Source organism: Monocercomonoides exilis, assembly GCF_001643675.1.
Source record: "Monocercomonoides exilis strain PA203 chromosome Unknown scaffold58-502437, whole genome shotgun sequence".
Lineage (NCBI taxonomy): Eukaryota > Preaxostyla > Oxymonadida > Polymastigidae > Monocercomonoides > Monocercomonoides exilis.
In genome coordinates, this window is record NW_027150603.1 from 377,763 (window position 1) to 395,167 (window position 17,405).

The 17,405-nt window shown below is 36.6% G+C and overlaps 6 protein-coding genes across 6 annotated transcripts; 3 read left to right on the forward strand and 3 right to left on the reverse strand.

The window, feature by feature from the left end:
• Positions 1 to 4,672: 4,672 nt before the first annotated feature.
• Positions 4,673 to 9,964, reverse strand: MONOS_2546 (uncharacterized protein; the record flags this gene model as incomplete). The annotated part of the gene is made up of 1 exon (XM_067872471.1): positions 4,673 to 9,964. One exon carries the CDS (start codon positions 9,962 to 9,964, stop codon positions 4,673 to 4,675), a length of 5,292 nt encoding a protein of 1,763 aa, XP_067719896.1.
• A 58-nt stretch (positions 9,965 to 10,022) lies between these two features.
• Positions 10,023 to 10,426, forward strand: MONOS_2547 (uncharacterized protein; the record flags this gene model as incomplete). The annotated part of the gene is made up of 2 exons (XM_067872472.1): positions 10,023 to 10,154; positions 10,208 to 10,426. The coding sequence occupies 2 exons, from the start codon at positions 10,023 to 10,025 to the stop codon at positions 10,424 to 10,426; spliced, it is 351 nt and encodes a 116-aa protein (XP_067719897.1).
• Positions 10,427 to 10,538: 112 nt separating this feature from the next.
• MONOS_2548 (uncharacterized protein) lies at positions 10,539 to 11,183 on the forward strand (the record flags this gene model as incomplete). The annotated part of the gene is made up of 1 exon (XM_067872473.1): positions 10,539 to 11,183. The coding sequence occupies one exon, from the start codon at positions 10,539 to 10,541 to the stop codon at positions 11,181 to 11,183; it is 645 nt and encodes a 214-aa protein (XP_067719898.1).
• Positions 11,184 to 12,175: 992 nt separating this feature from the next.
• MONOS_2549 (uncharacterized protein) lies at positions 12,176 to 12,382 on the forward strand (the record flags this gene model as incomplete). The annotated part of the gene is made up of 1 exon (XM_067872474.1): positions 12,176 to 12,382. One exon carries the CDS (start codon positions 12,176 to 12,178, stop codon positions 12,380 to 12,382), a length of 207 nt encoding a protein of 68 aa, XP_067719899.1.
• A 1,098-nt stretch (positions 12,383 to 13,480) lies between these two features.
• Positions 13,481 to 15,691, reverse strand: MONOS_2550 (uncharacterized protein; the record flags this gene model as incomplete). Its single annotated transcript, XM_067872476.1, has 3 exons — positions 13,481 to 15,146; positions 15,351 to 15,652; positions 15,683 to 15,691. 3 exons carry the CDS (start codon positions 15,689 to 15,691, stop codon positions 13,793 to 13,795), a joined length of 1,665 nt encoding a protein of 554 aa, XP_067719900.1. The 3' UTR covers positions 13,481 to 13,792.
• Positions 15,692 to 16,375: 684 nt separating this feature from the next.
• MONOS_2551 (putative Protein kinase domain) lies at positions 16,376 to 17,251 on the reverse strand (the record flags this gene model as incomplete). The annotated part of the gene is made up of 1 exon (XM_067872477.1): positions 16,376 to 17,251. One exon carries the CDS (start codon positions 17,249 to 17,251, stop codon positions 16,376 to 16,378), a length of 876 nt encoding a protein of 291 aa, XP_067719901.1.
• Positions 17,252 to 17,405: the final 154 nt, after the last annotated feature.

Genomic DNA, 17,405 nt, shown 5'->3' on the forward strand with positions numbered 1-17,405 from the left:
AGTCGTTGAATAAGTCGAAAGTATCTCTCTTTCACCTATTTTATGAGAATATTGCGTTAATAAATCGCCTGTTTGATACTCGTGCGGTAATTGTATAATGGGAATTGACATGTTACTCATACTTCTATAAAGATATAGCGAAAATGAGAAAAACTTAAATTTTGAAAATATCCGCGAGGAAGCGGAATATAAAGCAGGCTTCATGACAGAGTTGTATATGGGCAAAGTAAACGATTCTGGAAAACATTGAAGCATGTTGGTTTGGAAACTTGAACCTGTCAAAACATAAACAGATATAAATGAAGGAGGCTTAGAATGCCTTTGCCCATTTATCAGCATCATAAAAGCGTCATCACTTTTAATTGCATTATCAATGCTTGTTATACTGCGTGAAGCTCTCAATTGATGCGGAAATATCACTAAACATGGAATATTTCCTTGTGAAAATGTTTTCAATTGGACCCTAATTTCATGAGGTAAATCTGTTGAAGAAATATGAAAAACATTTGAAACTAAAGAACTGAAATATGTTTCCATTCGAACAGATCGGCCTCCTTTAAATTAGTCCACACTTTTTTATGAAAAATATATAATAATGGGAATATTCATATTTTTGTGTTATTTCTTCCTTTTCATTAATTGAAAATAATGGATTTGTTATCAAAAAATAAATATATCTTTTTGACTAAAATTTTCTTTATCATGATCAATAATTCATATGCTCCCATTTCGTGAAGTCTGCAAATGTTGTAATCAAAACAACAAATTCTTATCTATTTGTGATGATATAAAATTGTGATTAATACAAAAATTAAATTAGCAAAAGACAAAACAAAAAATTTTTTTATTTAAAATTAGACCTATATTCGAATGGGTTTTTCTTTTGCGAATTGTTTATACTTATGTGAATGTTTTTTTCTTATCGCGAATGACTCAATCTTTTTAGAAATAAACTTTTCTTTTTTCTGCCGTTAAATGCATTTTTATGATCAAAGCTTTGCTTATCGCTATTTTTTAATTAAAGAATTAATGATTACAAACAAAATAAAACTATTAAAAAAAAGAAAAAGAAGGTTTGTTTGTTCAGTACAAAATGTTTCTTTTAGAATTTTTTTGTTTCTGTTTGTTCGATTCGATTCTTGAAACTTTTAAAAATTGTTCAAAAGCAAGGTGAGGATGGAATATAAAAATATTTCGTTCACATGAATCTAATCTTTTTCCTTTTTTTTTTTTCATTAACCTTTCATATCAAATTCCACTAAATAACTATTTTTGTCTTTTTTTTTCATAATTTAAAAAATCCTTTATATATGGGTGATTATTTTTGAAAACATATTTTTTCTTATAAAAATTTCGGTTCGAATATTTCCCTTGAATATCAACAAAAGAATGCAGAAAATGGAAAAGGCACACAAAAGATAATTATGTCTTGATTTATGCAAAAACGTTTGATTTTGACACAATTATTATTTAAAAAAAAATGGAAATGATAATTTTCAATCCATTTTCAAAAGAAAAATAAGAATTCAACACCCCGAAAAAAGTTATGATTTCAAAAATAATCACTCATATTGTCAAAGTTTTGTTAATTAGAAATGTTTTTCATCTCAATCACACAAAATAGAAAAATAAATAATAAAAAGAATGTTTTAAGATTTTTAGCAACAGCTTTTGTTTTATTTGTGAGTAACGTGCAAAACAAATAATATATAATTAACAACTTGGAAATAATAGTATCAGAAACAAAAAGAATAAATAATAATAATAAAACTTTCTTTAAATCTAAATCTGCGATTCAAAAATATCAAAATAATTTGCTTCATTCTGATTTCATATTTTAAAAAGATATTTCTTAATTTCGAGATAATAAAGTTTTGCTACAAGCAGTAATTGAACCTGAAGAAGCTGGAAAAATCAAAGATAATTGTCGGAAACAATTATGAGGAGGAAATACGTAAAAAGAAGAAGGAAGAGTGTAGTTTGAAAAATGAGACATGTTTTGTTGAGGCAGAGAAGGAAGTTGCGAGGGTATTGATGAAGACACCAAATTTGAATGCAATTGTGAAGTTGAAGACAATTGAGTTGAAAAATGTTGTGTCAATGAAGATTGAGATGAGCAAAATGTGATTGGAAAATCAGTTGACGATGTAACTCAATGAAGACACGCAGATTTTCATTGGGAGGGAAGATGCCATGAAGATGTGTAGTCTATGGTTTCATGATCGAGGACTTCATTTTCAATTTCTCTTTGATCTTCATTTTCTTCTCAATTTTTTTATTCTCGTTCACAAACCTTCATTTTTTTTTCTTTTCATGATCTTTTTCACTTGTCGTTGCACTTGAGCATGGGTTGCAGCTTTCCATTAAGACTTCAAAAATTAATTAATAATGGTATATTGTTGATGAAAATGTTGTTTTTTCAAAGAATAAAACATCAATATGGGTCAAAAAATAAAAACAAGCCCAAATCGTTATTTAGAAATAATGAAGGACATGATGTTGTCGGTGATGATGGATTCAATCTATTTCTTTGTTTCTCCAAATACTTCTGATTTGCTTCTTTCTTTGCTCTCTGCTTTCTTGCATATTCCATTTGTAATTCAGCAAAAAAAATATATTATTGGCTTCTAAATCAAAAGCTGTTAAAGGATCCTGTAAAATATGAAAATTTGTTAAACAAACAGCAACAATAATAAAAATCTCCTTGCAACTTTGATGCTCGATGACCAATACTGTCGAAATACAGCAAGGACCGTCTTTATCCTTTCGAAAAAATTCTCAATGATCACCCTGTGCTTCGACAACTCAGGGGTACCACACGGCTTTGTAATGTGTGCACGTAGCCATGTTTTTGGTCTTATGAAAGCTGAGTCTGCCAGCAGTTTTGCTTTTCCTAATTTGTTTTCAAATTTTGGATAATGATGTTGAAACACAACATAATCATGTGTGCTTCCAGGAAAAATTTCGCTGATAGTGCTGGTAATTCCAAGTTTGGGATTTACTCCCACTTCCACTTTAACACAATATGAATGGTGCTTTCCACTGAAAAACTTCATTCCGTCTTCCATTTTTCCAACTGGTCAGTTTATTGGTCGAATAGTGCAATCGACAATTAATCCCACATCCTGAATTTCTCTTGCACGATCTTTTCTATAATATAATTGTAAGTCCAAAAGTGGTTGTTTAACCGAGCAACAAATGTCATGTAATAAATTGATCAAAGCATAATGAGAATTGAAATATGGCTTTGTAATATAACTTGTCATTTTAGTCGATCCGAGATGAAGAAAATTCAATAAAATAAAAAGTTGGTCTTCGAAATTGTTGATATATTTTTTTCTTCCTCGATGCGGAGTAATATCTTGATCGAGAAGTTGAAGAAGAATATTAAATTCATTTTTTAAAAATCCAGTGAGACGATAAAATCCATTTCAAGGATACTTAATAAATTCTAACGATATTTCTATCAATGATTTTTTCTCTGATGTGGAAACAGTTTCAACATGCGTGGGAAGTGTAATTCTTTTTTCGACATTACAAAGAATGTTTTGCTATGTTGATTGTTCCATGATAAAAAATATTTCAAAAAGAATGATCTGATCAGTTCCATTAATTGCATTGAAATTTTTGTGAATGATTACCAACATTTTTTATATCGTGAATAATTCAATCTTTTTCAATTTTTCGATATTTTTTTGAAAATATATTTTTCTTTTTATATTTTTCGTTAACTTTTTTGAAATGAGATAATAATTCAAAATAAGGTTTATTTGAAAAAAAATTAACAATAATTATTTTGATTCAATCAAACTGTTGCCAGTTTCAATGATATGTTTTTGCCATCATTGCAAAGTTTAAAAAAAGATTTTTTTTTTTTAGAGTCTCAGATGTTAATCTTTTCAAATTATTATAAAATAATTATTAAGTCCGATTTCTATTCAAACTTCCTCAATTTCATTTAATTGGTAAAAACAGAGAAATGAAAACACTCCAAAACGTTTTTTTAACTTTGGAAAAAATCGATTGAATAGGATATGAAAATGATCAAAACTTGTGTATTTGTTTTTTTGAAAAACAGACTTTTTTTCGAACTCTCATAAAAATTGAAAAAATAGTAAAAACCGCTTAAATCTTCAAATTATTCTCCGTAACAATAAATTAATAAACAAAACAGATTTCTAAAAAAAAAAAGGATTGCATTTTTTACGTTAAAAATAATGTTCAAAGGAGAAATATCATTTAAGTTTTGTTCTGATTTATAAAGAATATTCTGGTTTTTAAATTACCAGAATAAAAAAGATAAAATGAATGAATACAAAAATTGAACACTGAACATAATAAAACAATAATTTGTCAAAAATAAAGAATTGGCATTAATGTTGAGTGAAATAAAAACAATGGAAATATGTATGAACACATAATTTTGTAACAATATATCACAGAAAATCATGACTTTCGAATTATAACATAAAAGTGAAATGCCAAAGTTTGGTAGGTGATTTTGAAATGAAAGTTAAGCAAAAAACATCAGAATTACAGTATTATAAAAGAGTTTGAAAAGAGCAAAGTTGTTGGCTAAGTTACAAAAATTTTCTCAAATATGGTAACAGAAATTGAAACTTAAATAAAAAAAAAAAAAAAAAAAAAAAAAAAAAAAAAATGAAATTGTTATTTAACTCGTCGCATAGAAGTTTGCATCACTTATAAAACTACTCCTGCAATTTTTCTCTTCGCATCCTCCACCTTCTTCATCTTCATCAATGTCAAAGTCCACTGCATCAGAAACTGTCACAATATTTGTTCCTGATGGAAAATGCTCGTAAAACTTTCGTTTCAAAGTGATCAATGTCGGTCTATCAAACGGTTCTATTGACAATGTGCTTTTCGCTGTTTCATAAAAAGATGAATCTCGGATTTTCTCAAGCCCTGCACTTTCACCATTCACAATCTTCTGTCCAGCCAGCTCCGCTTCAAAATCACCAAACGGAATCTGCAGTGTCAAACACTCCCACAGCATCATCCCTATCGAAAACACAACTGATTTCTTTGTTGCTCCCATCTTCTTGTTGATTAACAATTCTGGTGCCTTCCACCTCAGGCATTCTTTTTTGAAAAGGCTCTCATCCTCAAATGCAGATGAAGGAAGGGAGTCACTTTCATCATCATCACTTGCAGAAGTCACAACAGTCGACGAAGAGATGGATGAGGAATCATCGTCAGAAGAAAAGTCGGAATGCATCACAATGCAGATCACCATGTGTTCTGAGAAAAGAACAATGTGAGGGCTCAGATTGGAAAGAGATTGAAGAGGGTTTTCCATTTCATCAAAGGAGTGCAGCGCAAGGTTGGACACCCAGAACAGGATCTGAGCAGCTGTCATCTCCCTCTCTTCGAGAGTGCCTATTGCCATCTCCTTTGTCTTATTCCTTCCATGAAGCAGCATGAACAGTGAATCCCTCAAGTCCACAATCAGCTTTTCATGAGGCGAGGAGCAGGCCATGGCATCCACCAGATTCGACATCGATGAGGTGGTTGGACACAAATCCTCCCCTCGAACAAATGTTGATTCAGTATCAGAAGTGTGTGTGGTTGAGGTGGATGAGATGGATGGTGATGGTGTTCTCTTTCTTGTCTCTTCCTCTTCTTTTTCGTCAACCTTCTCCAATGCCCAATCAGGGATCTTGTCTGAGTCTCTACCTAATATGTATTCAGTCGATCCACTCTCAGACAGAAGATGCTCTGATGACTCCGAATGTCCCAAGCTTTTCGCATATACCCTCTTCTTGATCTTCTCCTCATTCTTCTTCTCTGCCTCCCTCTCTGCTCTTTGCCACTGCTCCTCAGGTGACATTTCCATCGTAACCATCTCTAACACCTTAGGATCCTTTTTAATATTGTCTTCCACAATCTCTCTCAAATCTTTATTCTCATTTTTAGCTTTTCTCCATCTAATTGTGACAATAATTGAAATAATCAGAACAATCAAAAGAATAATTGCCATCACAATTACGACTATTGGCCATTTCGATCTTTCTTTCTTTCCTCCTTCAACAATTCTTTCATCCCCTTTTGGCTCGGACTCACTTGCATTCTTCAAAACGAATGGTTGAGTTGATGAAAGAGCATTTGAATTCCCAAACATAATATGCACACTCACTTCTATTTCGTCTCCACAGCTACTGAGGAGGTCTTTTGTTGCACTTCCTTCAACTTCTCTTTCTGACAAGAATCCATTTGATTCAAAATCATGCTTTTCAATCTCTTTCTCTTCTCCCTTCCTCTTCACAACTGAGAATGACAGATTGCATGGAATAAGAAGCAATCCTTTGAATGTCAGCTTCATTCTATCTGCCTCTTCTTTTGCTTCCACACTCTCCAGCACAGGAATGAAAAATGATGAATCTCTCTCAGAAACAATCCCTTCAAAAATGCATCCCTCATTCAACATCCAAAGAGACGTGTTTCTTTCCCATCCATCTCCTCCTTTCAAACTCATCACATTCAATGTTCCTGAATCAGAACAGATGATATTTTTTCTCAGTGATGGATATTTTTTTAATGATGGATTATTGTTCTCAAATTTTCCGTCATTAATAGTCATTGTCCCTCCATTCATTGTTATTCCACCTTCTGGTGAATTCGAGATTGTTGTATCTTTCATCAAAATAGAACTCTTCACAACATCCACAAGAGATCCTTCCCATCTGCACATCTCTTCTTCTGCATTCAAATTCTTCTCTTTTCTTTCCTTTGAACTTCCATCAAATATGCAATTGTCTATTTTCACATCTGTGCAATCCTCCAACTTCATCAATTTCCATTTTGAGGTCTGTGAATTGATTCCACATATTGTGCAATTCGTTAATTGCACTGTCTTTTTCATTGCCAAGCAAGATATCAATAATTCTTCACTTCCTTCAACTGTGATATTTTCTGTATTGAAATCCTTAATTGTTATTTGACCACATTCATAAATATCTATCAAAGTAGTTTCTATTGTTGAATTGCAAATCGTTAATGAATCAATTACTGAAGGAAGCGGTGATGAAAGATGAATAGCAGATTTATGAAGCTCAAGATTTGTCACTTTGCATTCCATGAGCTGTAATTCTCCCTTTGCAGCGTTAATGATGTGAAATGGGACACTCGCAAAAGCTTCATTTCCTTCTTCATTTGATTGTTTTGAGTCATATGAGCAATTTATTATCTCAAGAATTCCTCCTTCTGGTGAAATCAGTGATTCATGTGAAGAGATGAAATACGAATCAAACACAAAAATCACTCTCAACAATGAGACTGTTCCTGCTGTTGTTATCAAAGCCCCTCTAGTTCTTTCAATGTTTGATTTCACTTCAACTTCACACATTTCTCTGCTCTTCGAACTCAGACTCATCTCCTCCAGATTTATCTCTTCTCCAATCACACTCTCTTCAACAACAAACATCAGACTTATGAAATCTGAAGTCAGATGCATCAATCCATAATCAATTGAATGACATGAAAGTGTGCTGGTTCCGCATTGCCTCTCATTCGACCCATTCACACTGCTCACAATGATCGTATCACCCTGATAAATAGTCACAAAATCCATCAGATCAGTGTCGCTTGGATAATCGCATGAATCTCTTCCATATATCGCATTAATTCGTGAATAATGATTCTCTCGAAGATCAAACAGAAATTGGCTTTCATTGATCTGAGATGTGATGTTGAAGCATTCAATGAAAATGTCATTTCCCACTCTTGCTGTATTTGCGCTAAATTTCATTCCCGTAAATGTGAAGTTCAAATCCCCTCTTTCCTTTGTTGCCAGATGCACCCCTCCTCCTCTCCCAGTGTTGTTGTTACAGCTGCAATGACTGATTGTTGAGTCAATCATCTTCATTGATCCTGATGCACCCAATGTGAAGAATATCGCCCCTCCTTTTTCACTCATTTCCGCTTTGTCTTCTGTGATGTTGTTCTCATTCACAACAAAACAAATCTTTTTCTCACTTTTTGATTCCAAAATGCTTGCTCCATTGTCGCTTCTCTTCACTCCAGAAAACGATGATTTGTCAATCTCAATATATGCGCGTTCTTCATTCACTCCTTCATAATTCTTCAATCCTGGTTCAGATTTCTTGATTGAAAAAATGCATCCTCTGCTTTCATTCAATGATTCCACTCGAACATTTGCAAAATGGACAGAAACTCCATTGTCATGAATAACAAATATGCTGTTTCCAACATTGCACGATTCCATCGACAAATCGCTCACTTCCAAAGTTCCTCCAATCGCATCCACAAATACACAATCAAATCCATTGTTCGCTCCTGCTTCTGAATGGAATGAACATCCAGTTATCATCAACTCACCATCTCTGTTTGAAATGATTGTTTTGGCCGAATTGTCAAATCCAGATGTCAGATGAAGTTGGATATTTGTCAATTCAAGATGAACGTTATTCACCATGAAATATTCCAGCTGACTTCCAACTGCCTTTTCAAAATTTAATATTGCTTTTGTATCTTCCTCTCCCATCTTTACACTCTTTTTGATCTGATAATTGGACACATTGAATGAATCTCGAATAACAGTTGATCCTTCAATTTGAATTGTTTTCGTTCCAATCTCCTTTTTCATGTTCATCATCCCTTTCCACAACGTTTCGCATGGTTCTTCCTCACTTCCACATCTCGTAACATCAAATCCACTCGACGTGATAAATATCTCAAATGAGCTGAATGGAATCAGAAACATGAATAAATCTTTGTTAGAATGAAAGTTATCACTTCCCACAAATAAAGTTTTATCATCCTTCATTGATGAGTAATCGAACTTGAATGAGTCATTTGTCACAGAAGAATTAAAATCCTTTCCCAAAATGAACGCATTCTTTCCAATGGCTGCATTGTTATTCTTAAAAGTTACATCTGCATCAAAAAGAAATGGCTTCTCATTCAAACAATTTTGGCAATCCAGATGCAAGAATCCTCCTTTCCCATTGCCTGACGAAAGTGAGCAAGATGATGAATTTGTTGATTTAATGAACAAATCTTCGTCGTTTTTTAATATTACTCTTGCAACGCCACCTTCTTCGCTACCCTTATTTTCAATATTCGAAAAGTTGCTTTTTTCAAACAAAACGGAAGAAGATATCATCAATGGAGATTCACCAAATGAGGAGTCATCCAAACTACATCCTTCCATTGTGCAATTCAACAGTTTCACTTTGTATTCCTGTTCATTTGCATTTGTGGGTAAAAGAGATAATGAAAAAAACGAAACTGTTGATTTCACATCTGAAATCGTGAAAAACTCCAATTCAACCATCTTCCCTGTCGATTTGATCAAGAAAAATTCAATTGTGTTTTGCTTCCCTCCAATCACACTCATCTCACAGTTCTTCATGTGCAACTCCCCATTTTGAGTGCTTGATTCGATCACTGCTGAGATTGTTCTTGAAAAGCTCGATAGAACAACAATCCCAATGAATTTCATTTCTGTCAGTGATGCAGATTTCAGAATGCATTCTTCAGATCCACTCACTTCTCTTTGGCATTCCATCTCCACAATTGTCTCAGCTTTGGCCTTCACGCTCATTCCCCCAACATCAACACATCCGGTAACAGTGGATTTTGAGCACAAAATAATTTCCTCTTTTGTGTTCAGTGCTCTCTTCAGATGCCCTGTCCCGAAGTCCACACTCTTGCATGGCACCTTTTCAACCCCACAATACAATACCTCGATCCCAGATATTCCATCCACAAACACCTTGTCAGAAAAGTATCCGTCGAGAAATATAAACAAATCGACATTCCAATCACCGAATGCTTCTGTTCTGTCATGTCCAACAACCGAATTGTCTTTCTGAGTGATGCTTCTCATGAAGGCGAAGGAAGACTCGTTCACAGAAGCTGCAAGGGATTCGCACACAAAATACATATCTCTTCCGACACAGGCCTTGTTGGCTGAAAACATGATATTGGTGATGGAAAAGGAGGATTCTGACACTTGTGAGCCTTCATTGAACTCGATCATGAGAGCACCGCCTCTTCCTCCAGAACTTGTATCCTCGCTCACAGAGCAGGTGGAGAAGGCTGTGTCACTCACTGAAAAGGAGTTGGCAGGGGCAGATGAGGCGAATGAGATGCACCCGCCATTGGCGGCAGTCTGATGGTTTTGTGGAGCTGAGTTTATGTTGGTCATGGTGCAGTTGGCGAGGGAGAGGGAGAGGGCAGGGGAGGTGGCAGAGGAGAGGACACAGCTGGTGGGGGAGGCTGTGGAGGTGATGTCGGTGATGTTGGAGGAGTTGAGGATGAGGGGAGCTGTGAGGGAGGTGAGGTGGAAGATGCTTTGGCTGTTGAGGAGGAGACTGGTGATTGCTGTGTGGTTGAGGGCGAGGGAGCCAGCAGTGAGGAAGAAGAGGGGGGTTGTGATTGATGATGAAGATGGGGTTGTTCCGGTGATGGTGGTTGTGTTGAGGCTGAGGGAAGGGGAGTTATCGGAGAGGTGGAAGAGGATGGGGGTGATTTGGTTTGAGGAGTTGTGAGCGATGGCGAGGGCAGAGACTGTGAGGGAGCCCTGGGTCTGTTGGAAGAGGGCAGACGAGGCAGATGGATCTGGTGAGGAAGATGTTGATGATGATGACAAGGATGAAAATGAAGAAAATGATGATGTTGATTGTGATGATTGTGAATGCGAGTTTTGTGGTTGGGGAATGCCACTGGAGGCGACGGTGGTGGCATCTGTTCCGTTTCCAGTGATTTTTGTATTGGGAGCACGGAAAGAAAGTGTTTGCACGGGAGTGAAAGTGGAGATGAGAAGAGAGAGGGAGGAATCACTGAAGGGAGCAATGCATCCGAGAGCATACTCAATTGTGGCACATGGGCTTTGCTGTGTTTTGCCACAGGCATCGACATCACTTCCACTGTTGGCAACAATTTTATCCTGGTTGATGATGGGAAGCCAGCTGTTGTACACGGAGTTATCAGCTGTTCCTGCATTCCACACTCTTTTTGATGGGATTGTCGAGCCACATTGCTGGAATGGGGAACGGGCAATAGTGCTTTCATTGAAAAATACATCGTTTCCTTTGCCATTAGTCGCTTTATTGCCATCGAAAAAACAGAAAAAAATGAATTTTGTTCCACTCATCCAATCATATGTTCTTGTGCAACACAATGCAGCGCCTCCATAAGAGGATGGTTTTTCCACTTTATTGTTGATGAATTGGCACTCATTAACCAAAAATTGATATATTTCATTTTTTGGAGGATAATGAAATGTTAAAGAACCAGCAGAATCGCCACCAGAATTTGATATGCATTTGCAGTTTAAAAATAAGAATCGTGAGTTTGTTTGTATATTTTCAGTATTAATATACCAACCAGTTCCACACCAATTTGATATTGAGCAGTTTTCAACTTTGTTTTCTGTAAATGACCAAACTGAAATCAGTTGTGGAGTAGTTACACAATTCGCTCCTCCTTGAGCAGCTGAACAGTTTGTGAAATTGGATTTTGTCATGTTAATGTTTGATAAATATCTGCAATATAATGCTCCGCCGTGATCATTACTTGAACATCTGTAAAATGAGCACGAAGTGATTGTGAGGTTTGCATTCGAACAGTTTACAATAAGCGCACCACCCCATTCACTTCCTCCATTCGAGTTAATCCATTCACACCATTCAAATCGATGGCTATTACGATCGAATGAAGCCAATCTGCTGAGTTTCACTTTTTGAGATTCGGTTCCAACATATACAATAGGAGCATTTGGTGAAGATCGAGTTTGAAGAAGGAAAGAGGTGTTAAAGGCATAGAGAGAAGTGAATGGGTTGTTGAGGTTGGGAAGGATGGCACCATCGATGGGGTTATTGGTGCGGAGGAAGATGGTTGAGTGGATAGAGAGAGAGGAGTGAAGGGAAAAAGAGGGGATTGCATTGGAGTCAGTATTGGTGGTTGAGGAAGAGGCGGAAGTGGTGGTGAATGAGTTGTGTGTGTGTGTGGGTTTGGCAGGAATGGTGTGTGTGTATTGTGGTGCACTTGTGATGTTGGTGAAGAGTGTGTCCGAAAGATGGAGATTGAGGTGGATTTGGAGATGGCGATGAAGAAGGGAAGATGAAGAGGATACGGAAGGAGAAAAAAGGAAGGGATTGTGAAGGGAGATGAAAGAAGAGAATGAGGAATGAGAGATGGAGAAGGATGCGGGTATTGGGGAGTTGGCGGAAAAGTGGAGATTGTTTGTGATGGAAAAGAGAGGGAAGGAGAAGATGGCTGGGTGAGGGATGGTGAGGGAGAAGTTGGTGAAAGAGAGGGAGCTGTGGGAAGAGAGGAAAAGTGGGTGGCTGGTATCTGTGTGGATTCGGCAGGTGGAGGAGAAAATAGTACATGATGAGTGATGTTGTGCAGCGAGGAATGCACAGCCACTGAGAGGTTTCATGACGAGATCGCTCACACACAACGAGGCATTGACGATATTCACACTTGTTAGGGCACAACTGATACAATCGCCTGGTGAAAATATATTTTTTGCTGAACCTATGCCATTTTTATTGTAGTATTTGTTGCTGCTGTTTTCAACGCTGTTCGTGCTTTCTGGCATCTCCCAATTCATTTCTTGATGGTTTCGTTTTTCAGCAATGCCTCTGTCATTGACGCAATTGACAACAACCAATAAGAGAGCAACAATATTTATTGCAACTTTTTCACTGGTGGAGAACCTCGCCATGGAAGAAGAAGAAAGAAAAAACTGAAAATAAAAATTCCTGCGCCCAATATATTTATTTTGTTTCAATTAAATATGGGACGTTATTTTAGGTTTTATGAATTTTGTTCCCCACTTCGCATTGCAAAAAATGTTTCTCAATCTTATAATTTTTCAAGTAATTTTAAGTATTGTTATGGAAGACTTTTAATGATATTATTGCAGAAAAAGTTTAGAACAAATTGTTAATTTTTTTCAAAAATTAAAAAATTTTGAAACATTTCAAATTGTTTTATAAAAGACATTCCTTTTTTTTTTTTTTTTTTTTTTTTTTTTTTTTTTTTTTTTTTTTTTTTTCGGAAAAATATGTGAAATACTAAAATGAAAGAAAGAAAAAACGAGCAAATTATAAACATTCTTTTAAGAGCATCCAAGACTATTTGTTGAAAATAATTAATTGTTGACAAAAAAAAAACTTTGACACAATTTTCTTCTTATTGATTTTGAATCTTTTTGTGATTTACGAAAATTATTAATGAAAATTGAATGCTTGTTTGAACAAAGTTGATATTCTTTTATCTGAGCTTCACGAACAAAAGTTTATTTGTATTTTTTTTGCAATTTTTTCAAAATAATAAAGAAATTCAGGAAGAATAATTTTCTTCATTCACCTATTATCTTATTTTATTTTTCCGAATAAATCCCTCCCCACTTTCCCCCTCTTATGTTCTATCATCTTCAAAATTTGTAGCTGTCAAGTGTGTATGATAAATAATAAACTCTTAATTTGATTTATTTCAATTCATGCTGTTCAACATATGTCAAAACTCAAAAAGAAAAAGAAAAAATGAAAAGAAAAGTTGATAGAGAAAACTTAAACATGAAATAACAAAAACACATCCGCAGCCATCTTCAATAAACAGCTCCGAGAGTGAAACAAAGAAATGAAAAGGTAAAAGATACAATTAAATACCACTCATGCTTTCTTTTGAAACACCAATCGTATAAATGAAACTCATCTCACATGCACATTCTATTTATCTTCACAAACAAATCCAATATAATCCAATTGCACTTGACATTTTTTGCACCACATTTTCACACAGACTCTGGTGATGCTACTTGTGCTGCTCTTTTCTTTTTCTTTTTCTTCCGCTTTTTCCTCTGCAACTCAGAATTGACACTCTCATCTCGCCCATCATACTCCACAGGCGGGTCAATGAATCCCCTTTGGATGTTTGGCTCGTCCTTCTCATCTGTCTCTCTTTGCAGCAACGAGGCTGATACTGCTGCAGGCGGGCGAACGGGATCCAACATAACGCTCTCTCCTTGTGATACACCGAATCCAGCTCCTTCCTCACTTGCCTGTCTTCCCAACAGACTGAGTTTTTCCTCAGAGCGAATGCTGCTCTGCTCGTTTGGCGCAGGTGAATGCAGCGAGCGGTGCGAAAAGTGGCCAGACGAGTTCGATGTGCCTGACAGCGCAGCAGAGAATGCGCCGCCTGGAGCATCCGAAGAGGCGGTGCTGGCAGAGCGCACACTCTGCTCACTGAACCCTCCTTCTTTCTCCTTCACCCGCTGGATGCTCCGGCTGTGCTCCACCGGGTGCGGAGCCCCTTTCACTGCAAATCGGTGCGGCTGCCGCGACCGGCGGTGCTTCGACTTCTGCTCTTCTGATCCAGCTGGCCCAACAGACCCAGCAGATACGGCAGACACGCCTGACACATTTGATAAGGATGCATCCTGGTTCCTGTGTGTGCGGGAGGAGCCTTCGGCATAAGGGCGGCGGTGTGTGCGTGTGCTGTGCGAGTGCGATGAGTGTGTTGAGCGTGTGGAATGCGATGAATATGACGAGGAATAAGACGAAGCATACGACTTCTGCGAGCTGTGGGTGTGTGCTGTTGAGTGTGTCTGCGACGAAAGGGAGGGAGAATACGAGCGCTGAGATGTTCGGTGTGAAAATGAAGAGGCGTCTGAGTAGTCGTCGCCTCCTCTGCTTCCGCCTTCTCCTCTCTCGCTGCTGCTGCTTCTGTCTCTATATCCATCTCTGCCTCTGCCCCTGCCTCTTCCTTTGCCGCTGAATCTGTCTCTATCCCCTTCTCCTTCACTGCTCTCCGACTCGTCTGCATTCACCAGGGGATCGTATTTCGCGATGTTGTGGAAGGCCGACCCAGCCAATGTCTTATAAGCAATGGCAGTGGCCATCGTTGACGAGGCAGCAGAAGAGCGGGATGATCTGACAGGGCTGCCTGCAGGAGAGTTCGGGCACTCAGAAGAGGAGAAGTCGGAGGTCGAATCGGAGCCTGAGGCAAAGTCATCAGATGAAAGAGTGGAAGAAGCTGATGGAACAACTGATTTGAAGGAGAAGATGGCGAATGTGATGAGGAAGGTGAGAGATGGAAGAACCTCAAAGAAGCTGAAGTAGATGAAGAGAGTCCAAAAGAATGGAGAACTAAAAATTGAAAAGAAGAGCAAGCAGGTGCAATTGAAATATATAAATGAGGAAAAATAAGTTATTGATGTTAAATGCCACAAAAAAAAAAACTTTTTGTAATTATTATGAATTAATTTATAAAAATAAAAAGTTAAAAGCAATCTTTAGTGTTGAATTTGATATCAAAACAGAAGAAACGACAAGAACTCAAAATGCGCATACCAATCGTCCTCGAGACATCTTGAAATGCTTTTCCAGAAATAGTTGTAAATCACATTTTCATCAAATTCATTCAACATATTCCAGACAAATCGAAGCATGAAGAAAAAGGCAAGCAAAAACGTTGTAGCAGTGAGTAACTTAAGTTTCCATTTAAAAATAGACAACAGCCCAGGATTCAAAGTTATTTGACATAAGCTTATTCCTTGAAACAGGAGACTGATTCCAACAAAAAAGAAAATTACGCAATAAATAATATCTAAAAGCTTTTCCCAAATAGTTATCTCTTCAAGAGCTGGAGAACTCTACATGTGCAAATCGATAAAAATAAAGACATAGCACATTTAAACTAAAAGAAGAAAAAAATGGCAAACTGAGATAATGACTGTTGAAACAATGGATAATACGAACATTGCTGTGAGAAGTCCAAATGCTACAACGTAATAAGTAATAGATCGACATTTTGTACGGAACATACAAAGCGAAAAAGAGGTCCCAAGCCATATAACAAAAATGTACCAAGGAAGAACAATCAAAAATGGAGGAAGCATTTCACAGAAGAATACATAAGAAAAAGGCGCAAATGGGAACGGTGTAACGAAAAGAAGGCATCTAATCAAAAAGTGACATGCTAAAATTACTAGCATTATCTTTTTCATTATGTTTGTTCGAATTGTTGAGAATCTAAATTCAGTAATTATTTCATGCACAGTAAAAAGCAGGCAAATTGTGAAAAAGATAAAAAGCAATATTATTGGAGCATTGTTTTTTCCGTATATAACTTTTGAAGAATATGTGAAAAAATATTCAAAAAATTTTAAATATACCAGGGCATGATGAAGTTATCAATGCTTGATCAATCACGACAGTTGACTCCATCCTGAACTAATATCGGGCTTGATTATTGTTTCCTTTTGATTATATATGTCAAATGTTGCTGAGAATCTTTTTTGTGCAATTTTCTAAGTTGATCAAAAGGATAATAAATAAGGAACGATTTTTTGGAAATTTTTCCATTTTGAAAATCTTCAATCTTCTTCATCTTCACTTTCTGAAAAAGAAAATAAATCTTCTTCAGGCTCTTGGGATTCATCCTGGTAAACAAATTCTTCATCATTGAACCAAGCATCAGATTTCAGGAAATTTTGAGAACTGAGTTCATCGAATGTATCTTGATGATTAATTTCAGCAAAAATACTCCACAGTGTATCTTTATGACCTAAAGTAGTCCAATCAACTCCACTGAAAAACGGATGATCTTTTGCTTCTTCAAGCCCCATACGTTGAGATGGATCAACTTTTACAAAATTATCTATTAAGCTGCAAAGTTGGTCAAACAAACAGACATCTTGACTGGAAAAAGCTTTGCCTGACAATCCACATGCAACCTCTTTCTGATCTTCACTCAAATGATTTGATGAAATTGGTTTTTCTGATGTCGAATCAGCGGAACATGAAGCAACAGAATGAGTACACTCAGAAGAAGTGGCAGAATGCTCAAGTGATGGCTGATCAATTTGACTTGAACAGACATCTCTGGCCGATCGCAATGAAGGAAAAGAGACTTTTCCTTTGAGCATTTTGCGGAAGAGCAAGTACTGAGACGGGGCTTCAAAGCAATATTTCCCTGTTAGAAGGAAATACAGCAAAAGCCCAAACGACCAGCAGTCTGACTTCGCAGTTATGGGCTCGCTTTTAATGGCCTCTGGAGATACACAAATGGAGGAACCGATTAATGGAATGCTCTTTTTAAACAAAGGATCCTTTTCAGTTGCTTCTTGGTTTGTTCCTTTGATGAAACAGGAACCAAAATCAGCAATTCGAATGTGACCATCTTTTCCTAACAATATATTTTGTGGCTTAAGATCGCGATGGGCCACTCTGTGAATCAAGAGTTGAGACATTTTGATTTATAATTAAAAACATACCCATTTTGATGAAGGAATATCAGTCCAGATAGAATTTCAGCTGAAATAAACAGAATGAACGGTAATTTCAATGGTTTCTTCACGAATGCTCCTAGGTCAGTTAAACAAAGTTCAGTTAAAAAATCTGTCT